The sequence below is a fragment of the Physeter macrocephalus genome, chromosome 1 (assembly GCF_002837175.3).
Source record: "Physeter macrocephalus isolate SW-GA chromosome 1, ASM283717v5, whole genome shotgun sequence".
Taxonomy (NCBI): Eukaryota; Metazoa; Chordata; class Mammalia; order Artiodactyla; family Physeteridae; genus Physeter; species Physeter macrocephalus.
Genome location: NC_041214.2, coordinates 92,086,885 through 92,110,599, shown reverse-complemented (window position 1 = coordinate 92,110,599; position 23,715 = coordinate 92,086,885). Strand labels below are relative to the sequence as shown.

General features: G+C 43.0%; 2 protein-coding genes across 2 annotated transcripts in view; one reads left to right on the top strand and one right to left on the bottom strand.

Annotated features, from left to right (window-relative positions):
* Positions 1-23,715, top strand: part of PARP14 (poly(ADP-ribose) polymerase family member 14) — a 46,095-nt gene that overhangs the window by 782 nt on the left and 21,598 nt on the right. The window contains exons 2-8 of the mRNA XM_007116692.4: positions 5,425-5,549; positions 6,313-6,346; positions 9,438-9,680; positions 12,385-12,621; positions 16,795-19,040; positions 21,079-21,315; positions 21,854-22,075. Of these exons, the coding sequence (XP_007116754.2) occupies positions 5,425-5,549; positions 6,313-6,346; positions 9,438-9,680; positions 12,385-12,621; positions 16,795-19,040; positions 21,079-21,315; positions 21,854-22,075 (3,344 nt within the window). The remainder of the gene's footprint in view (positions 1-5,424; positions 5,550-6,312; positions 6,347-9,437; positions 9,681-12,384; positions 12,622-16,794; positions 19,041-21,078; positions 21,316-21,853; positions 22,076-23,715) is intronic.
* Positions 16,419-23,715, bottom strand: part of HSPBAP1 (HSPB1 associated protein 1) — a 90,852-nt gene continuing 83,555 nt past the window's right edge. Inside the window, exon 12 of the transcript XR_008617363.1 lies at positions 16,419-16,487. The gene's annotated coding sequence lies outside the window, so the exon portion shown is untranslated. The remainder of the gene's footprint in view (positions 16,488-23,715) is intronic.

Genomic DNA, 23,715 nt, shown 5'->3' with positions numbered 1-23,715 from the left:
GGGGGGGGGGGGAGGGGACAGCGGGGCTCTCCTTCCAGGGAAACCTGGGGCTGGGGCGCGCGGCGGGAGAATTCGTCCGGCTCCGGCAGCAGGTGTAGGAAAGAGTGTGGGGGGCGCGGAATAGACAAGGCGCGTCGGGGGCGCTGCGGTTCCCCCTGCGCGGCGCTTTCAGGCGCTCCCGGAGCTGGTGGCAGACAGCCCAGGTGGGTTAAATAAACATTTAGCACCGTGTGACCGAAGGGAGCTGCCTGAGAGCTGGTGCACCCACCTCATTTTACGAGGCTACATCGTGTAGTGGCATCGTGTGTTAGGGGCAGAGTTGCAATGCCATTGCAATTTTTGTCTTCTTCTTATGAAAGCCGCAGTTCTGGAACTCCAGAGGTTTATGGGAACACAATTTGAAGGGAAGAGAAGGTTTCCAGGAAAGTCACATCTAAACTGACTCCTGAGGGTGAATTCAGTTCTTGATAGGCGAGATACTGGGGAGGGCTCTTCAGATGGAAGCTGGGGACGGGAGAGCAAAGGCATCTCCAGGGAAGTGCTGGGCGCCCTTGGGCAGCTTTGGTTTGAGGAATGAGCCCTCTCCTTATCTCTGTGCACAAGCGAGGTCTGGAGACTGGCACTAAAAAGAACAGGTGGGATCTGGGAAATTTTATAAGATTAAAAAGGGGGTTCTTGTATTTTAAAAAATCTTAGGCCTTCTTTTATTAAACTTCCTTTTTAAAAAGAAGTGGGGTGGAAATTAAGGCTAATAGAATATTGGGTTGGGATAAAAGAGGACCTTGCATGACATGCTAAGGAGTATGAACTTTCCCCCACAGGTAGGCAGGGGAGAGCCATGTCCAAATATACTTTTGGGAGATAAATTTGGTTGCACATAAGTACAGTGATTTCTGTTGGGAGAGACCATGGACATTAGACCTTTGAAGAGTGTCATGCAATGTCCAAGTGAGGACCAGTGAGCCCTTGAACAAGGAAAGTCAGCATGGGGATGGAAGATGCATGTTTGCCTACCGTCTGGATTTGGTAACTGATTCTACAGGATGCTCCACTTGAGGGAGAGGGAGAGGGAGAGGCCCTGTGCTTTCTCTTATTTTTTAGATGGGGAAGGATGGAGCTAAGCAATGTGAGGAGTCACAGGGATTTCCCCATGGGTCATGGAGATTCCCAGTGATTCTGGGATCACTTGGGAGAGGGCCAGAAGCACTGCCTAGAATCTCATTGTCTGCATGTAAATATAGAGGCTTATTGGAGGGGAAAGGCAGGTACTGTTGATCAATGCACAGTATCTTTGTCGAGGGTCTGCTGGAACCTCTCCAGTCGGTTTCAGGTTGGTCCTCAGGCTGGGAGCAGGGGTGGCATTCTGAGTTGATTGAGGGTTAGGAGTTTTGAGCTTTGAGGGGGGAAGTTCCCTCCCCATAGGTAATTGAGCAGCTGAGTTAACCCCTCCTCATGCTGTTGCTATTAGGGAAGCGGGAGAACAAGTACCCACCAGTTATCTGCTTGCTTGAGACACCTACCAGGTCTGCACTGGGAAGCACGTGACCTGCTGTTCTCCCAGTGCACACTTTTTTCCATCAGAATCTCAAAGGCAAGGATGTGGACAACCACTGACCCTGCCTTCCTGTTGCTGGATTTGGAGAAGCATTTGGGTCAGAGGAGAAGCAAGGAGGCTTACGAGGCCATCAGAGTAATTGGAATGCTCTAGGGCAGGGATGCAAAAAGGAAAGAATGAAACCCAGAGAAGAGAGGGGTGCACAGACCAGTATGAAGGAAGCGAGGTGGGCAGGGGTCAGGAGACCGGCCTGGCTCAGAGCCCTTAAAACAATGTGAGGGGCTTCCCTGGTGGCACAGTGGTTGACAGTCCGCCTGCCGATGCAGGGGAAACGCGTTCGAGCCCTGGTCTGGGAAGATCCCACATGCCTCGGAGCAACTGGGCCCGTGCGCCACAACTACTGAGCCTGTGCCCTAGAGTCCGTGAGCCACAGCTGGCGAGCCCCTGTGCTGCAACTAATGAAGCCCACGCGTCTAGAGCCCATGCTCCACAACAAGAGAGGCCACCACAATGAGAGGCCCACTCACCTCAACGAAGAGTAGCCCCTGCACTGCAGGTAGAGAAAGCCCGCGCGGAGCAACAAAGACCCAACACAGCCAAAAAATAATAATAAAATAAAATAAAATAAAGAAAAAAAAAAACAATGTCAAAAAGTTTTCCAAGGGTTAATTTCACCAAGCAGTGCTCCAAAGGGCATCTGTGCAATGTAAGCCATTTCCCTGGGGCTTCACTTTTCCTCAAAGGATTTTACCATTTTGATTCCGATTGTCAACATCACCATGGGCCTGGCCCTTAGGGACACTTCTTTCTTCTTTAAAATCCCATTATCCTCAAGAGTAGTCCTCACATTGCGGCAACAGACCCCCTGCATCCAAATCACAGCAGGTTAAACAGGCACATTCCCAGCTCTGTCCTAGAGACTCAGGTACCCTGAGTGTGGAGTGGGTGGGAATCTGCATGTTTAACCACACCCCAGGTGCCGCTGATTCGATAAAGTCTGAGAATCCCTGTTGTTTGTTGATGACCCTGAATGAACAAAAAGGGAAATAATTGTAGAAAATACAAACCTCACAAAAATAGAAACAGCAAAAATATAATTGTGTGATGATAACGTCATTCTGTTCTAGTCCTCAAAGCAGAAGTGATTTCAGTCTCCCTGCCAGGTTTCTTCCTTCCCATCTCCCAGCCCACTTCCTCCCTTCACCCACCTCTAGACTGCTCTAATGCCCTTCTTGCAGTAGTACCCGCCCAGCTTACACACCCAAAGCTTAGTTCAGCTCTTTGTATGGTCAAAGTTCTTAGGGGTGGAAAGTCCCTGTTCAGTTTTGGTTTCCTCCCAGAGGAATGGCTTTCTCAGAAGCAAGTGGTCAGGAGTTTGCTAACATCAAATTACCTACCCCAGCACTGTCCCTCGGGCAAAGCTCTTCTCCCACAGGAACACCCTCTGCCCTCCAGGGAAGGAAGTGGCCCCAACAGGTGCAGGCCCATAGTGTAACACAACTTGATTCTTATCATTCACATAAGAATGAGCCCAAAAGCACTCCTCTGTAGAAATGAGTGGATAGCAAACTGAAACTATTTGGAAGCTGTGTACTTCTGTATAATTGGCTGAACTTCCGAAAAGTCGAGTGTAAATTGCCTTGTAAGATTTTAAATCCTGGGCTTCCCTGGTGGTGCAGTGGTTAAGAATCCGCCTGCCAATGCAGGGGACACGGGTTCAAGCCCTGGTCCGGGAAGATCCCACATGCCGCGGAGCAGCTAAGCCCGTGCGCCACAACTACGGAGCCTGAGCTCTGGAGCCTGCGAGCCACAACTACTGAAGCCCGCGCACCTAGAGCCCGTGCTCCGCAACAAGAGAAGCCACCGCAATGAGAAACCTGCGCACCGCAATGAAGCGTAGACCCCGCTCGCCGCAACGAAGAGTAGCCCCCAGTCGCTGCAACTAGAGAAGGCCCGCGTGCAGCAACAAAGACCCAACTCAGCCAAAAATAAATAAAATAAAAAAAATAATAAATTTTTAAAAAAAAAAGATTTTAAATCCTGTTTCAGATGTGTAAATTTATCATCTTTTCTGGTCATAATTTTGCTCCTGATTATTGTCAACTTCTCCTTAAATAAATATGGATGGTCTGAGATTGGTGCAGAAGAAAGCCTGTCCACATGGGTAAGGGTGTTTAGATGGCAGCATTTCAGCTCTTCTTCCTCCCAGATTCACTTTCTCCTTGTTGCAGATCACTTACTGTCACTGCTACCACTTGCTTTCTTAAAATAGTTGTGCCCATACATACTACAATCTCAGAACAAGCTGGCACATTTAGATACCTGGACAGGACTCAACTAAAGTATAGGGAATAATAAAAGGAATGTAACACAGAGGTCCATGACTCTACATAGCTTGGCTTATAAAACTTAGCCTGCTTTCTGGGCTCAGGGGTCCTATCCAGTCCTTAGTCCTCACTCCAGCTTAGGACAGCCTATCAGGAGTCCATGGAAAAACACCCACCCTGCTCACAAAGAATGAAATTAGAGTCTGGCATTCCTTCTCATATTATTTTTGAGGTGGCATCCAATTAAGTCATCACCTCCCTCATCCTCTTCATGGATGGTTGAGGTGGGAAGGCTATTCAAGTCCCTCTTGAAAGATTCTACCCGTATCTTCAGCCTCAGCAGGCAACCATATCAGAATACAACATGGTAGCCCAACATCCATAGCAGAGCCACACCTGTGAATGCAGGGCACTCTCCAAGGTTCTCCTTCGCCCTGACTTCTTTGTACCACCTGACTACGTTGGCCAGGCCTCCTCCTCTAAACTCACTCATTCCCTGTTCTCCACTGTCTCAGATACACCGATTTTCCTTTTCTCTCTCTGACTTCTTTTTTTTTTTTTCAGTACGCGGCCTCTCACTGGTGTGCTCCCGTTGCGGAGCACAGGCTCCGGACGCGCAGGCTCAGCGGCCATGGCTCACGGGCCTAGCCGCTCCGCGGCATGTGGGATCTTCCCGGACCCGGGCACGAACCCGCGTCCCCTGCATCGGCAGGCGGACTCTCAACCACTGCGCCACCAGGGAAGCCCTGCTCCTTCTTATAATTGTACAATAACCTACAGTTACACAGCTCTTATGGGTGTCACAAAATTCATTCACAGGCACTGCTTCAGGTATGGAAACTGAGACGCAAGAAGTTAAGATATTTTCTCAATGACACAGCTAGTTGGGGGCAAATTTGAATCCAGGTCTTTGGACTCATGTCTACTGTTCATTTTTTTCCTCCACTACAGCCCAGCTGCCAAATGTGTTGATTTTTTTTTTTTTTTTTTTTGGTAAGAATATCTCCCATCTTATCACAGGTTAAAAATTGATTGAAATACCTTTTTAATGAGGCTCCTCGCTATTCTGCTCATGTTCCCCTGAGTCACTTTCCTAAAACATGGCTTTCATAATGTCAGGTCGTAGCATCCCTGGCTCACAGTGAGGGATGATTTAATTATTTCCCTTCACTGTAGAATAAATATTGCTACCTTTCTGAATGTCTCCTGGGCATCACGTACTGTACTAAGTTCTTTATAATGTTTCTTGAATCTAATCCATGTAACACCCACACAAGACAGTTTTCATTAATTAATAGACAAGAAGACTTGAGATTTTGTAAATAAGGCTTATTAAGGAACATGCTCAGGGTTAAAAAAGTAAGTTTAAAGATAGAATTCAAATCTGTGTCTGCTTGCTAAACTTTCCCCCTTTTCACCACACACAGCCTCTCTTGAGAAACTGACCAAGCCGTTGACTGATGATGATGAAGCCTATGGAAATCATAGAATAATTTTGTGAATAAAGATTGCTTAACAGTTGGCTTTTTTAAAAAATTTCAGTTCGGCAGCAAGTTCTGGCGAGAGAGAACCACGAGTTAGTATGGCCAGGAAAAGGAACATTCAAGTTAACTGTCCAGTTGCCCAGAGCCACGGATGAAGTCCAGGAGGGGAAAATTCCAACAATGGTAAGTAAAGGGGTGATTACACGGGAAGTAGGGTGTTCTCCCAAGGTGTATGGGATGGGAACCATGATGAGGAAATATAGTGGAATGAGAAGTACAACTCAAACTGGGGTGAGGAAAGCAACTTACAGATGTGGAGGGAGTGAGAGTGGTGATAGAGTAGGTATGAAATAATGGAGGAAGAAGCACTTTTTGTTTGATTCTTGACACTTTTGAAAATTCAAGATTGGGGGGTTACCATAATGGTGGTTTGAGATGTAAAATCTTGGGTCTGTTTGTCCCAGGTACTTAATAACCTGGAACTTGCTATATTTGTTTCATTTTTACATGGTTTAGAGGGGCCAGCGATCTATACTGCATGTACTAAATATTTCCTCAAGTGTAGAATGGGATAGTAATAGTGTTGACCTCTTTGGATTATTGGATTGTTGTGAGGATTAAATGAGACAGCCTTAGTAAAGCACATGGCCTAGTGCTTGTGAATAGTACACACTCAATAAATGTTAAATGGGAAAAAGAACATGAGCTAAATTATTTCTCTGATTTAGGTCTTACCTCAAACACTTGGTGCTCCTTTGGGGTTTCTTTTATTTGTGACTCGTTTTTACCGGTGATTCATGTGCTGTATATTCAACAGCGTCATTGCCTGAGCTTTTAGTTATAATTTCTGTAGACCCTACATCTCCAGTCTGGTCCTAGGGACACTGTCTTAATGTAAAGAGATTATTAGTAATTTATTAATTCTACTTTATTGTTTGGGTTTCAGGAATCCAAGACCAAAGAACGTGTCAATGAATCAGGTAACTTCTCATTCACCAGGCAGTTTTGCTTTCAATATTAAACACTTTGTGTTGTGGAGGTCATCCTTCTCTTCTTGACTTCACAAGGCAGGGTTTGTTAGCTGAGAGATGCTTTGGGCTGCATCATCTCCATCCTCCTAGCCAGCTGTGCAAGGGTTGCCTCTTGAGCCCTAAGGGTTCAGGTCAGAAGGATGGGAACAGCTCTCTCTGTGGGGGCTGGGAGACACCTTGCAATTGATGGGAGGATAAAGAGGTACCCGGAAGGTGGATGAACTGACCTTTAGACTCTGCCTGTGCCCATCTGGCCATTGTGAAGCAAGGACAGGATGTGACAGTGGGTGCTGTGTGTGGCTAAGTCAGTTAGTGCTGCTTTCTGAGCGCTGGGTGCAGGATGTGGGTGTAGCCCTCCAGACCAACAGCAGCTCTTCTCGTCCCATCTGCTGTAGGAAACAGCCAGCAACCTAGTAGCTATACAGTAGGACCTTGTTGTTTATCCATCCTATATATAGTAGTTTGCATCTGCTAATCCCAACTCCCAGTCCTTCCTTCCCTTACCCCTCCTCCCCCTTGCCGACCACCAATCTGTTCTCTATGTCTGTGGGTCTGTTTCTGTTTTGTAGATATGTTCATTTGTGTTGTATTTTAGATTCCACATAGAAAGGCAAATACCATATGATATCCCTTATATGTGGCCTCATTTCTTACACCTCTGCACAAGTGCTCTTTAAGCTTCATTTGTCAAATTGCCATTTCCTAAATGGTTTTGGTGCAATCTTGGCACTCTCTCTATACTTCTGTTGCTCACAGTACATTCTACTCCACTTTTCTCTACCTAAATTCTAGGATAGCCTTCAAGATCTACTCAGGTTCTTCCTCTTCTCTGAAGCCATTCCAAGACAGCCCAATTCCTTCATCTCTCTTGTTTGGATTCCTGGCTTGATTGTTGACACTCTTTATGTGGCAGTCAACCAAGCCACTCTTGTGATGAAGCTTCTAATAGTCATGTTATAAACTATATTGGTGGAAAGGCTCTTTCCATTCACTTAAGTCCAATAACCTCATTTTATAATTAAGAGATGTGCCCAAGGTCACATGGCTAAAGAGTGGCAGAGTCAAGGGTCAAACTCATATAGCTCACCCCGACTCTGGTAGTCGTTCTGGTTTGTCATGCCTATCTCACTGAATGCTAATTTATGTTGTTACTGAATCCTTAAGCTCTTTTTTATTTGGCATGAGGTGTGTGTTTGTGTGGTGTCACATCCAGCACATAACAGGAGTGTTTGTCAGGGTCATCTAACTGCTGTAACAAACAACCCCCCAAATCACAGTTCAGTGTAGTCGGCAGCTAGGGTGGTGGGGGGAGTCTAGACTGCTTCACACAATTATTCAGGAATCCAGGCTCCTTCCATCTTTTTGACACCGTTATCTGTGCTATGTGGCCTCCAGGGTCACTGCAAGAGAGAAGGAGATTCACATAAAGGAGATTTGATTGGCCAGGTCTGGAATTGGAATTCACCAGTTCCACCCATATTCCATTAGCCACATGAACTCTACTGTAGGAACTCAACTGTAGGAAGTCTGGGAAATGTTGCCTAGGAAGAAAACAAAATGGATTTGGTGAGCACATAGCATTTTACTCTGCCATGATAAACATTTACAAATATCAGTACCATTTCTTATTTATTTATTTTTGTATATATCCGTTAGAAAACTGGTAATTTCCTTTTCAAGCATTTTTTGTACGCACCCATCTCCACACAGCCAGTGCCTTGAACATAAGGGCGCTAATTGAATAGTTGCTCACAGAATGTCTAAAGATCATAACATACTCATTTTGCTTCATTGCACAATCATAGAGAGAGACTGACCTTCTGTATACAGTTAACCCTTGAACAGCACAGGTTTGAACTGCATGGCTCCACTTATACGTGGATTTTTTTCAATAAATATATTTGAAAAATTTCTGGAAATTTGTGACAATTTGAAAAAACTCACAGATGAGCTGCATAGCTTAGAAATATTGAACAAATTAAGAAAAAATTAGCTATGTCATGAATGCATAAAATATATGTAGATGTACATATAACATACAAAATATGTGTTAATCGACTGTTCATGTTATCAGTAAGGCTTCCGGTCAACAGTGGGTTATTAGTAGTTAAGATTTTGAGAAGTCAAAGTTACATGCAGTTACTTGGCTGTGCAGGGAGTTGATGCTCCTATTCCCCGTGTTGTTCAAGGGTCAACTGTATATGTAACTCACTTATGGCCAACGATGAAGCGGAACAAGCTGGCTTGGGTGGTTGCTATTCTGTAAGTTTGAGGTATACCCATAATTCTCTGGGCCATTTATCTTCCATGTGCATTCCTTGGTCATTCACTGTAAGTATCCTTTTTCTCTCCAGTGATAGGAAATTATTGCTTTCAGAGCATAATGTGTTAGGTGATGCCCAAATATGGACATGGGATAGTCTTGCTTTTCTCCAGTGACCTAAGCAGTAATTCTCCAATTCAGCAAACAGTTATTGAGCCTCAACTATATACCATATGCCATCAATACAAAGATGAATAAATATGTCCCTTGCTTTGGAGTAGCTTGGTTCAATAACTGTAATTTGGTGCTGTGATAGAAATATATGTCAAGTGCTATGAAAAACAAGGCAGGTTCCTTAGAGAAACAAGGCAGAAAAGAGTGTAATAAAATAGAACATAATCATCATCAACATCATATTAATAGACAAATACTATTTTTTATTTTAATTAAATTAAGCTAAAAGTCCTCTAAGATCTGTTTTTAAAAAAAATATATTTATTTATTTGGCTTTGTTGGGTCTTCACTCTAGTTGCGGCCCCTGTGGCATGTGGGATCTTATTTCCCTGCCCAGGGATTGAACCCATGTCCCCTGCATTGGAAGGGGGATTCTTAACCACTGGATCAGCAGGGAAGGTCCCCTAAGATCTGTTTTATTTGAGTTAGCCAAGAGACCAGGAAGGGAAGGGGGCAGTGTTATTAGCTTATGATAATTTACTTTGCTAAGAACATGGTAGATAAATATAACATCTTGTACCCTTTTTGTCTCCCTAAAATCAGATGCATCAGAAGAACTAGATGCAAATATCTCTCTCAATAGAAGATCAGAAAAAAAGGAAGACACCCCAAAAGAATGTGAAAATATTTCCTCTTTGGTTGCATTTGAAAATGTCAAGGCAAATGTGACTGATATGATGCTAATCTTGTTAGTGGAGAACATAAGTGGCCTGACCAATGATGACTTTAAAGTGGAATTAATACAAGATTTTAATGTTGCTGTAGTTACCTTTCAAAAATATACTGGTAAGATCAAAGGATGCTCCATTTGTCAGCCTACTTTGCACTACACTTTGGGATTTGGGACACCTAGATTATGGAACCTTTCTGAAAGCTTCACTCTTTCTAATAGCTAGTAAGAGAGGACTCCAAGTTAATACAGATGCTTTCTTATTTTGAAAGAGAAGCAAATTCATTCTGAAATCAAATTCTGATTTTTTTTAATAAGTTTATTTTATTTATTTATTTTTGGCTGCGTTGGGTCTTCGTTGCTGTGCGCAGGCTTTCTCTAGTTGTGGCGAGCGGGGGCTACTCTTTGTTGCTGTGCGCAGTCTTCTCATTGTGGTGGCTTCTCTTGTTGCAGAGTATGGGCTCTAGGAACACAGGCTTCAGTAGTTGTGGCACAAGGGCTCGGTAGTTGTGGCTCGCAGGCTCTAGAGTGCAGGCTTAGTAGTTGTGGCGCACGGGCTTAGTTGCTCCGTGGCATGTGGGATCTTCCCAGACCAGGGCTCGAACCTGTGTCCCCTGTATTGGCAGGCAGACTCTTAACCACTGCACCACCAGGGAAGTCCCTCTGATGTGTTTAATAAATCAAACTTTATTGTATGAGTTTGTGTGTGTGTGAGAGAGAGAGACAGACAGAAGTAACACACCGAAACAGAAATCTAAAGTCAGGTTATTAAAGAGATTCCAAGCAAAGGACTCAATGTTTTCCCATGTGTTATCTCATTGGGAGGAGTAAATATTGATCTGCGTTACTAAACTGGACTTATTGGCAAGTAATAATAACAGCAAATACTCATATAGTGTTACTATAAGTCAGGTACTATGCTAAGTTTGTTCCACGTATTAATTTATTTGTTCCTTTCAACAACCTTTTGAGATTATTATTATTCCTCATCTTACAGTTGAGGAGACAAAGACACAGAGATGCTAATAACTGGAAAACTGGATTTGAACTGAAGCAGCCCACCTCTATAGAGCCTGTTCTCTTACCCCTTTACCATATATTTCCTAGTGGGATTGGCTAAAAAGTTCGTTTGGGTTTTTTGTAACATTTTGCGGAAATACTTTAATGGTTGTCACATATGCAGGGATGAGTAAGTGCATGTGACGCAGAAAATGAGTGCTCTTTAAGGACTGTGTGAGGAGTCTGTGGACAGTTTCTGAGATTGGAAGAGCCATCTCTGGAAGTCAAGGAAATTTTCCAGTTCCAAGCCCTCACTATTCCATGGCCATGGCAGTGGAATGGTTGATCTTAATCAATCAGCACAGGTCATGAAGTCAAAATTCTAGTTCCACCATTTAACTAATTATCTGAGGTTGACCACGTTACTACCCTCTGTGTGCTTTACTTGCCTCATCTATAAAATGGGGACAATAATACTTACCTAATACAGTTTCTGTGAGGATCAAATGAAATGGTGTTTGAAAAGATCTTAACATAGTACCTGAGACATGATAAGGACTCAATAAAGGGAGCTATTATTACTTCAAATTTATGATTATTTCTTATAAAGGTAAAACTAAGTTGACTTGCTTTTGTTCATTGATCAAAAATCTTGATACCTACTATGTGCCAGGTACTTGTCTTGCTGTAGGTACACAGATGAATAATTTTTGGTTCCTGCTCTTGAGGAACTCTTGTGAAGCAGGGAGGAAATCCATTCATAAGTGAACAATGAAGATGCAAGAGGAGAAGCTGCTTCCCTCAGCTGTGAACAACAGGCTGTGGGGAATGGGAGGAAAGAAGACACAAGCATGGTGGCTTGGTTTTCTTTGAAGTTTATACTCCAGCAGTACCAGGCTATCAGGTCTCAGATATGCTATGTTGCTACATGCCCCTGCTGGTCCCTGTGCCTGAACTGTTTCCTCCCCTTAAATACCTGGTAAACTCATCTTCATCCTTCAAAACTCAGATCAGTGACTACTTACTCTGGGAATCCTTGTCTGATTCCCAGTATTAATCTTCCCACCTCATTTGATCCCCAAATAGGCCATTTGTTTGCTTTCAAGACTTCCTCCCTCCTGGATGATGAACTTTCAGGAGCTGTTATATCCATCCCGTCTATCCCTGGATCCTAGCCCGGAGCCTGTTATGTCATGGGGTCACCGTCAATATTTATTAATTTGAAAGAGATAATTGAGCTGAGTCTGGAAGGAGGAACAGGACCAGGGTAAAAAAATTGGAGAAGGGCACTTTAGACAGAGGAAATTGTATATACAAAGGCAAAAGAGAATGTAGTTTTCAAAATAATCACTGGGTTTTGTGGCAGTGTGGAAAATAAAATGAATGGTCGGTAATAACAAGAGGTGACATTTAGTTTGAAGTCAGATAGCCAAGGGCATTGTAAGCCTAGCCAAGGAGCTTGAACTCATGCCTGCAGGTAATGGGGAGCTGTTGCAAGACTCGAGAAAGGAGTGAAATGAGATTTGTATTGTAGAGAGTGCATTCAGGTGGTGATGTCAAGGATGGGTGGAAGGGGCTGTGACTAGAGGCAGGCACACGACTCAGTGCCAGCAATCCAGGTAAGACATTCCTATGTGTGTTGCTCTTCAGAGACTGGAAGCTTTAGGCATGTAGATTCTCATGTGGGAGTTAAAATCTTGCATTTAGAAATGGAGTGCTTAGCCTCCCTCCTTTATCTCAATTAATATTCAGTTTCTTCTATATAATATAAAGATATAATCATAATTTTTGATTGATTGATTAATTGATTATGGTTTGTAGATGCCCTGAAATTTGTGGATGAATGTGTCAAGCACCATTCAGTGAAAGGACTTCAGCTTTCTGCAAGACTTCTGGAAGTGACAAAAACAGTCCGAGTTGAAAACCTGCCACCTGGTATTGATGCCCATGATTTGAAATGTTTATTTGAAAATCCTCATAATGGAGGGGGAAGAGTGGCCAGCATTGAATGTTTTCCTGACGAGAGTTCAGCACTGATTGAATTTTTTGACAGAAAAGGTAATACCTATTAGCCTAATTTTGTAAACCTTACCTGGCATAATTAAAACCATTTTAATAGATCTTAACAGTTAACAGTTGAATTCTGATGTATTTTATTTTTATCTGTATAAATTTTTGTTTTTTTGGTTTTTAAAATTTATTTATTCATTTATTTTATTTTGGGCTGCGTCGGGTCTTAGTTGCGGCACGCGGGACCTTTGTTGCGGTGCGCTGGCTCAGTAGTTGAGGCGTGCGGGCTTCTCTCTAGTGGTAGCGAGTGGGCTCCAGAGTGTGTGGGCTCTGTAGTTGCGACACACAGGCTCTCCAGTTGTGGCTCGTGTGCTCAGTAGTTGCAGCGCGTGGGCTTAGTTGCCCTGTGGCATGTGGGATCTTAGTTCTCCGACCAGGGATCGAACCCATGTCCCCCTGCACTGGAAGGCAGGTTCTTGACCACTGGACCACCAGGGAAGTCCCTCCATATATATTTTTGGAAATCCAAGTAGCAATCCTGTACATCTGGTATATCATGCTAAGTGAATCCAGTGATTCAAACTTTAGAGAAGTAATGTCAAGTTTTTGAAAGATATGAGGAGATTCTCTCATGGGTCTCTACTTATGATAGACTGAAAAATATATAATTCTTAGAGTCTTTGAGATACCGTATTTAAAGAGGTGATCTGTGTTTTAGCTATACATTTGGTAGAAATTCTCAAGTTAACTTCAAGATTAGGTAAAGAAATACTCAGAAACACACAGTTCCTATAAAGTATCTTAACTTCCCGCTTCACTTGTCAGTGTCGTCATTCAGAAATTAATAGGGGTGGTTTCACATGATCAGTGGATGCCTGGTGGATTGTTCTTTGCAGTGACCCTGTGAAAACCTTGCCCAGCTGAACCTTAGGGAAATGTTTCTGAGGGATTCGTAGACATGGATTGCCAGTTCTCTGAGGCATGTGCAAGGTCAGCTTGGAGATTCCACTGATGTTCAGAGGTCAAGGCTGAGGAGTAGGAATTAGGGAGCCAGACTTCTTAGGGAAAGAAGGAACGTTGTGCTTGGGATCAACTGAGGGACATGAGACAGGATCATGTGGAATGCCACTCACTTAAAGTAAACTGTTTCATGGGGGTACTTGGAGGAACCTCCTTTCAGCTGTTATGAGTTGGGGAAATTGTGGTGAAGGTATGGTTTGGATTAAAAGGGAATGAAAGACCTAGCGTTCCTTGAGCAAAGGGATGAAAGATGAGCTTCTGTTGCATGTTCTTTAAATCTCTCTCAGCCTGGCCTTGGGCCCAGGGAGAGAGCTACATAGAACTGTTACTCTAGAAGTTAACCTCCCAGCTTATGATGGGAGTTGACAACTATGGGGCTTTCGAACATCTTGAGGGCATGGGGCAGTTGGGTGTGTCCTCAGAATGTCTGTGTTACATGTGTACGAATAATAATAGGAACTATTTTATTCAGGTTTATTTTATGCTAGAGCCACACTTGTAGGGCACTCTCAAAAGTTGCTCTTTGCCCTGACCTCTTTGCACCATCTGACTATGTTGACCACACCTTCTCCTCAAAACTCACTCATTCCCTGTTCTCTGTGTCTGAGATACACTGATTTTCCCTTTCTCTCGTATGAATATGACTTACATTTGCACAGCTCTTCAGGGTGCTACCAAGTGCATTCACAGACACTGCTTTATGGGCGTTGCTATTATTGTAATCCCTATTTTACAAATGAAGAAACTGAGGCACAGGAAGGTCAAATAACTTGGCCAAGGTTACACAGCTAGTAAGTGACAGAGCCAGGATTTGAACCTGGGTAGTCTGGCCCCATAATCTATGCTCTTAACTTCTCCACTTTCCCCCAATCTCCTGTACATCTATAACGTTAATTTTTCTTGTAAGATATTTCACCACTTACAGTGAGTTAATAATGAGGTAAACTGCAGATAAAGCTGAATTAAAAACAGAATTTATTTAGCAATATTGTATTTTATATAGATCATTTGAGAGGAATAAGTTAGGCACTTAACTCTGAAATTATTTTGTTCAACTTCGCAGAATCCAATTCACAAAATCTTAAGGAAGGGAACTCTTACTGAATGCTTGTTGTACATGAGATCTTTTTTAAAAAAAATATTTTATTTATTTATTTATTTCACTGTGCTGGGTCTTAGTTGCATCATGCGGGATCTTTAGTTGTGGCGTGCGAACTCTTAGCTGCGGCACGCATGTGGGATCTAGTTCCCTGACCGGGGAGCATTGGGAGTGCAGTGTCCTATCCACTAGGCCACCAGGGGAGTCCCTACATGAGATCTTTTGCTGTGTTTTCTGCCACGGTATCTCATCACTGAATCCTCATAAGAACCTGCACAGTTATATAGTTTTTTGTTTTTGTTTTTGTTTTTTTGCAGAGGAGGAAAACAGGATGTAGAGCTTAAGCCACTTTAAGGTGATATCTGTGATGGTTCTTGGGTCAGACAGACCTGAGTTCAAATGCCTGGCTTTGGTGCTTACTAGCTTTGTGATCTTGGGGAAGTTACTTTAACCCACCAAAGCCTCTGTTTTCCATCTGTAATAGAGGGCTCACATTACTACTTACCTCAGAGGAATGTTGTGAGGATCAAATTAAATTGTATCTGCAGAGTGCTTGGCACATGGTGGTATTCACTGGTACTCAGAGTCTGTTCCAGGCCATGGTGGGAAGTTGAAGCCATGAGTCTGGGCCTCTGAAGGCCACGTTTTCTTCATTAGGTCTGGCTCCAGGCCTAGGAGCCAATCGTGCACAAGGTGAAGTTATTTTTAACATCTTTTCACAAGATGCTATTTTAATCCAAGTTGTTACTGGAGTTCATTCTAATTCCCTTCCTGCTTAGACCCCTTGTACCTGTCTAATAACCAACACAAAGTGAGCAGGGGTTTGGGGGAGAAGGGTACCCCTACCCACACACATACACACAGAGACTGTCCCAGTAAACGTGGCAGGAAGGGGATTAGAGCAGGGACAAGGGATGTGCAGGACTTACCGAATCAGAGTCTCTGGGGCTGGGCTCTCTGATGACTGTGAGGATGGTCTTCGTTTGGAACCCTTGGAAGAGGGGCAAGAGCATGGGCTTTGGGGTTAGACAGACACTGGCTTGAATCTTAGCTCAGATCTTTGCAGTCTGTGTGACCCTGTTCGAGTTACCTAACATTTCCTAGCTTCAGTTTTATCAACTGTAAATAGGGATGATAATAATAGTGTCTCTACCTCAAAGGTTTGTTGTGAGCATTAAATATATGTAAACCACTTAGAATATTGTCTGACACGTAGTAAGCTATTATAATTATTATTATGCTCCTCCTCTTAGAAGTATTAACGGAATCTAAGTCATCTATGGAATCTAAAATTGTGCGACTGTACAAGAAGAAATACATAACATGATTCTTAGATTAGCTTTGCTTTGAGCTGGAAAGTATTCTTCACACTGGAGCAAACATTATCCCCTTGCTGGTGACCAACTCTTCTCTCTCTTTTTTTGTTTAAATTTATTTATTTATTTATTTATTTTTGGCTGCATTAGGTCTTTGTTGCTGCACATGGGCTTTCTCTAGTTGCAGAGATCAGGGGCTACTCTTCGTTGCCGGGCGTGGTCTTCTCATTGTGGTGGCTTCTCTTGTCGTGGAGCATGGGCTCTAGGCGCGTGGGCTTCAGTAGTTGTGGCACAAGGGCTCAGTAGTTGTGGCTTGTGGGCTCTAGAGCGCAGGCTCAATAGTTGTGGCACACGGGCTTAGTTGCCCCGCCGCATGTGGGATCTTCCCGGACCAGGGCTCGAACCCGTGTCCCCTGCGTTGGCAGGCGGATTCTTAACCACTGCGCCACCAGAGAAGTCCCTCTTCTGTCTTTCTTAACCTGGTGGTGATATATCAGTGTTATCAGAAAAACAGAAAAATAGAATTTACTTAACAGAATTTCAACATAGAGTGTTCTTGGCTGGAAAGTAATTATTCCATGAAATAAGGAATACCTGTGCAGTGTTAATACATATCAGTTTACGTTTGAGCACTTTGGGAGTAGTGCTGCTTTTTAATAGCATGTTGTAACATCAAAGCTCTACAAACATTAGGATTTTTTTTTTCTCTAGAATAGGAAAGCTTGTTTGCTTGTTTTTTCATCTGAAACATATTACACTGAGATTACTTAATTTCTTTCCTTTAAGTGTTAGACACCATCATGACCAAGAAACTTGACCTCAATAATATGCCGCTCTCTGTGTTCCCGTACTATACTTCTTTGGGCACAGCCCTGTATGGACAGGAGAAGCCTCTGATCAAGCTTCCAGCACCATTCAGAGAATCGCTGGATCTTTCCTTATGGAAGTTCTTGCAGAAAAAGAATCACCTGATTGACAAGATAAATGATGAAATGAGATGTTGTCACTGTGAGCTAACATTGTACCAACTCGGCAGTGAAGTGATCATCAGACCTGCAGCCACCTTAGTCAGTCAAGGAAGACAAAGAATCAAGACCTGGAAGAAAGATGCTTCTACAGTATTCTCTGGTATCAGGTCTGAGTATACAGTGACCTCATTTAAAGTGGATTCAACAGTATGGGACATCATAAAAGACAATTTAGAAGATGATAGGATTTTGATTGAGTTTGATGCACTAACAGGGATTGCAACCTTAGTGGGGAAATCAGAGGATGTACAAAACATTGAGCCACAGATCAAGGACTTAATAGAAGGCACCATTCAAGAAATTAGAAGAGAAGAGCAAAGTCTGAAGCAAAAACTGGCCATTTCTCCAGGAAGGTATTCACTTCTGTTGCACAGCGGTGTACAGGAGCGTCTCCACACGGAGTGCCCAGAGGTGGAGATTTCTTATGATGAAGCCTCTCAACACATGTGCTTCAAAGGACTCCCTGCAGATGTGTATAAAGTAAAGTGTGAAATCCAGGAAAAGGTATACACCATGGCTCAGAGAAACATTCACGTTCCCCCGGAGGTTTTTCAGTTTCTGCAACAGGTTGACTGTGCAGAATTCTCTAAGTCTCTCTTTATAGCACAGAACATTCTTGCAGTTTATGAGCTAGAGGGCACAACTGTTCTCTTAACTGCTACTTTTTCTGAAGTCCTATTAGAAGCTGAAAAGCAAATGGTCAGTGCCTTAAAGTATAAGTGCATTGACATTGAAGACAGGGAAGTTCTTAACAGTAAGAAATGGAAAGGGCTCACTTGCAGTTTGCATAAGAAACACAATTCCTCCTCAAAGACTGTAATAATCCATGAGGTAACTTCAGAAACCACAGCCCAGGTCATCATCGCAGGCTGTGTGAGAGAAGTAAATGAAATCTATGACTTGCTTTTTGACTTCATGGAAAAGCACACAAAAATAGAGAAATTGATTGAAGTAAAGCCTTCCTTAGTTATTGATTACTTAAGGGCAGAAAAGCTATTGTGGCAAAAGATAAAGAAGATGAATGTTCAGGTAGTTTTTAATCCTGAGAACAAGCAAAAAGGCATTTTACTAACTGGCCCAAAGACCAAAGTCCTGGAGGGAATGAACATTGTCATGCAAGCCTGGGATTTGGTCTGTGTTAAAAGCTTCCATATTGATAAGCCAGGAGCCAGTCAGTTCTTCCAGGATAAAGCACGGTATTATAAAAGTGAGGTCAGAAGGTTATTTGGTTGTTTTATTGAACTACAGAAGGATGAAGAAAAGGAGGGAGGCAGCACTGGTGGGCACAGGTGCTTGTTTCGGACAGATTTAGCCCCTGGAGTCTCGCTGATTGTGCAGCAAGGAGACTTGACACAGTTTCCCGTTGAGGTGGTGGTGAATGCGGCCAATGAGGAACTCAAGCTCACGGGGGGCTTGGCTGCTGCTCTTTTAAAAGTAGCTGGCCCTGAGCTCCAAGAAGACTGTGACCAGATAATGAAGACAAGAAAGGTCAGGCTCTTACCTGCCTCTGCCGTCATCTCGAAAGCAGGAAAGCTCCCGTACCACCATGTGATCCACGCGGTAGGGCCCCCGTGGAAGAGCGATGAGGCCCAGAAATGTGTGTGGCAGTTAAAGACTGCTGTGAAAGAAAGTCTCCATTTGGCTGTAAAACACAAGTACCGATCCATAGCCATCCCTGCTATTAGTTCCAGAGCCTTCGGCTTTCCCCTGCCCCAGTGTGTGCAGACCATTATTTTGGCGATCAAGGAATGGTTCCAGTGTAAACAGAATGAATGCAGCCTGAAAGAGATTTACCTTGTGGATATAGCTGAGAAGACTGTTGAGGCCTTTGCTGAAAGTGCAAAAATTATATTTAAAGACACCCTGCCTGATGTTGCTTCCCTGCCCAGTTTACCAGCAGCAGTCCAGCCCAACTTGAGAAAAGATCATGGAAAAGGAGCCAGTCTGTTGTCCCCAGAAGGCCTGAGGATGCTGTTGGTGAAAGGAGATGTGCGGAGTGCTACAGTGAGTGCCCCTGTTTTCAGAACACCCACCAGGGTGCTGGGACTCCAGTTAGCCTGTTGCTAAAGGGAGATTAGGATCAAGGGGAGAATCTCATGCCTTCCATCCCTGCCTTGAAACAGGTTTCCTTAGAAAATTGGGCTACTTCACCAAGGCATTCACTGATTGAGATTGGCCAATTACCTGGGGGAGCTGATAGCGTATTCAGATCACTAGTTTCCAGTAAATGTGAAAATCCACAATAATACCTAACACTTGCGAGGCTCTCTATACTTTTGCAGTGCTCTTACACCTGTCATATTTTGGCAAATCTAAGGTTAATTTCCTGTCAAATTCACTGATAGCAGACACAGAAAAATTGGAGCATAACATGGGGATGGAAGACAGTAATCTTATCAGCGGAACTGAACCAGAGGGTTCTGAGTCTGAGGGACCATCAGCTCCCAACACCAGTAAGAAAATGTAGGGAGGAAGGTAGAAAGTGACCTGGGGAAGGTCTGGGTATTATGTGGGGACAGTTCTTATAGCTCTGCCAGGGGGTGACGTGTTTTTTAAAAATGTACTTAGCAACCTTTTCAACACAGGCTCTAACTAATCCAAACAGTCCTGGAAGCCCCCTGCTGTGCCAGGTGTTAACTTCCTGAGCTGGGCGAATGTGGGCAGTCCTGGGGCAGGGATGTGTAGGGAAGGCCATTTGCATATCTTATTTGGAGAAAAGTCTATTCACATCCTTTGCTCACTTTTAAATTGAGTTACCTTTTTATTATTGAATTTTAAGAGTTCTTTATATATTCTGGATACAGGTCCTTTAACAGATATATGATTTGCAAATATTTTCTCCCATCCTGTGGGTCATCCTCCTGTTTTGTTCAAGTTGTTACCTGGTCTAAAATATTTTTCGTTTAGTTTAAAATATGGAAAGAGATTGTAAAAAATTAGATCTCTACTTACAGTAAGCTTAAATCATAATTACAAGAATAATAGCTAACACTGACTGTTTACTATGAGCCAGGCACTCTACTAAGTGCTTGACATGCATCTTCTCATTCAGTGCCATGAGGCAGATTCCAGGATTATTATTATTCTCATTTCACAGATGAAGGAATGAGATTTAGAGGGGTTAAATAATTTGCCCAAATCCCACATTCAACAAAGGATGGAGCTAGGGTTGGAATATGCAATGCTCTATTTCAAAATATTAAAAATAATTTTGTATCTCATTGAAAAGAACAAGCAAATAAACAAAGATCTCTTTTGGCCAAGGGTCAGTAATTGGAGTGAATTCCAATCCTCATTCACCTTGAATGCTGAGTAGTAAGACATTCCTTCCATGCCTTTCACTCCCATAGGTGTGTGCCCGCTGAAGCCAAGACCTGCTCTGCAGTACTCCTCAGTGACCCACGTGGGGCAGCTTTGACAATCACTTGGTCACATTCCTTCTCCCATCTTCTCTTGGTGTCTTAGTCAAGCCTGATTAATCTGCTCACATTAACTGTCCTGCTGAAAAAGCTCCCATGGCTCTTCACTGCTGCTGGGAAGTCCAGTTGGCTTGGCACTCGAGGCCTTCTGTAGTCTGTGCTCAGCATAACATTTCTAGCCTGGCTGGCACCATTTTGCTGCAGAAGCTCTCTATCAGGTCAAACTAATCTACTTGCCGCTCACCGACCTACCATGCTTCTGTCCATGCTGTTGCCCCTTCCGAATGACTTCCCCATCTCTCTCTGCCTGCTGCAACTATTCCCATTTCTCAGACACCACATCGCTCATAGTGTCTTTACTAGCCTCTGAAGGCACTTCCTCTAGAAGTGCCTTTGGTGATCCCATACCATTTATGTATTGCTCTTTGACAGCTCTCTTTTGTCCTAGAGTGTTATTTAAATAAGTATCTAATAACACTCTCTTTTGGGGTGGTATTTCAATCCCTGAAAACTTAATCATCTTAGTTGTCCCCATTGTGCCAAGCCCGGTGGCTCAAATACAGTAATCCTTGATGAATGCTTTTTCTTACAATTTGAAACAAATTGTTGGTTTTGTCTTTAAGACCGATGTGGTTGTCAACTCCGTTTCGTCGGATCTTGAGCTCAGTAGAGGGCCCCTTTCCAAGGCCCTCTTGGAAGAAGCAGGACAAAAGCTCCAGGAGGAGCTGAAGACAGCTGGACAAGGGGTGGCTGTTGAGGTTGGCACAGTTATCCAAACCAGTGGTTGCAATCTGCACTGCCACCGTGTGCTTCACGTGGTGGCTCCGGACTGGACAAATGACAGAACATCTTCACGCAAGGTGGGACCTGGTTTTAAATTCTCCAGGAAATTAAGTAGCCCTTTGGGCTCTCCTTTCAGTGGAATGTAGATTGAACCCTGGCTCAGTCTGTTCTGTAATAACAGCACGTGCTCATAGCCATTTCTTTCAGCTGTAGCTGACTTCTCCCGAGGACCAGTTAATAACAGAAATTGATTACAGTTCTCAGCCATTGTTGGGACTCAGGGAAGAATTATTGAAGATAGCACTCTTTAGTGAGGAAGGAAAGGTGAGGGCATGAAGAGTGGAAGAGACTGAAGGAAACAGGACAGTAGCTGCTTTGCTTCTTTCCTTCATTGCTGAGTGAGTTTGAATCTTTTTGGAGGGTCTCACATGTTCTTCTTTCGTTTTCCTTGTTTACTCCTCTGTTTTCCTTTCCCCTTCTGACTGCCCTTAACCTGCCTTTTGTTGAAAGCGAAAAGGAGTAGACAGAGATCACAGAGTTGCTAAATTCTTGTTCTTTTTGTTCAAACTCCGATTTCCAGGCAAAATGTATAAGAATGTGCTTTGTGCTTTTCAGATCATGGAAAACATAATCAGAGAATGTTTGGAAATCACTGAGAGTTTGTCCTTAAACTCAATTGCATTTCCAGCAATAGGAACAGGAAATCTGGGGTTTCCTAAAAACATTTTTGCTGAATTAATCACCTCAGAAGTGTTCAAATTCAGCAGCAAGAATCAACCCACAACTTTACAAGAGGTTTGCTTTCTGTTGCACCCAAGTGATCATGGAAATATTCAGGTACAGTCTTACTCATTACTTGTTATTTTGGCAACTGAGCCCTAACATGTTCAAGTGTCTTCTTGGTCTGATAGGTTGTTTCTTTCATGTATTTTCGTACAGGAGAGTAAAAGAGTAGTGTGGACTAGTTGCAGCATGGCAAACTTCAAGCACATTTATGGATATAGAAAAAAATTTGACTTCTTATTAAGAAAAATTTGAAACATATGCAAAAGTAAACAAAATAGTATAATGAAATCCCTTGTACCCATTGTTCATCTTCATAGTTATCAGCCTATGGCCAGTATGTTTCATCTCTATCTCCATTTATTTCCCTTCCTCCCATATGGTTTTTGAAGGAGATCCCATATATACCTTTTACCCATAAACAATTCAGTATTTGTTTTAGACATTAGGATTCTTTTTCAAAAGTAATCTAAGTGGACTTCCCTGGTGGTGCAGTGGTTAAGAATCCGCCTGCCAATGCAGGGGACACGGGTTCGAGCCCTGGTCCAGGAAGATCCCGCATGCCGCGGAGCAACTAAGCCCGTGCGCCACAACTACTGAGCCCTGTGTGCTGCAACTGCTGAAGCCCGCACGCTTAGAGCCTGTGCTCCGCAACGAAGAGTAGCCCTGGCTCACCGCAACTAAAGAAAAGCCAGTGCACGGCAATGAAGACCCAATGCAGCCAATAATAAATAAATAAATTTATTTAAAAAAAAAAAGTAATCTAAGTACAATACTATTTCACACCTAAAAGAAATTGGCAATCATTCCTTTATTTCATCAATTATCATGTCAATGTTCACATTTCCAACTGTTTCATAAGTATTTTATTTTGTTTTTATAGCTTGTTGGTTTGAATCAGAATCCAAATAAGGCCCAAATATTGCAGTGGAGTTGACATATCCCTTAAGCCTCTTCTAATCTATAGAATTTCCTTCCATATGAACATAGAAATTTTAATACATAATATAAAAGCACAGCTGTGGTCCTACAAATAGGGGAATGTCAGAATAAGATACAACTGAAGGCTCAGCACATCCCCATAGGAGTAAGACGGTTGGGACCAGAAATACCAGAACCATCTTTGGTCACAGAGAGTCCATCAACCAGCTCACATTTGCTGAACACCAGCTGTAAGCCTCTGGACTCAGCATTATGGGGGAACAAGAGGCATTTAATAAGAGGCCATTATTCCTGCCCTGCAAGTCCTTAGAGTCCAGGAGAGTAGATGATATTGTTTGAAAATTTCCATGATAATGCAAGAATTAAACAGATTAAGGCTACCAACCCAAGAGATGTCCATAGATCATTGGAGTAACTGAATTTTTAGGTCATACTTATTTTTTTTTCTGGATCGAGACACTACCTTTAAATACTTTGGAAGCAAACAAATCTAAATTCTAATCAGACAGCTAAACCACCCAGGCAAAATATGTGGTCCATGTAGTTGGCCTGCATAACTACAGTCATTTCTAGTCAATAAATGCTTTGTGAACAACCTCCCTATGACTTGCATTGTACAAAGTGATGTGGATTACAGAATGGGTATGTTGCATGCACTCTCCCTCCTATAAATCATAACTACTTTGGGAGCTAAGATTTATACACATAAAATGAACTAGAGACATGAAGTGCTGAGAGTTTTTGAATGAATG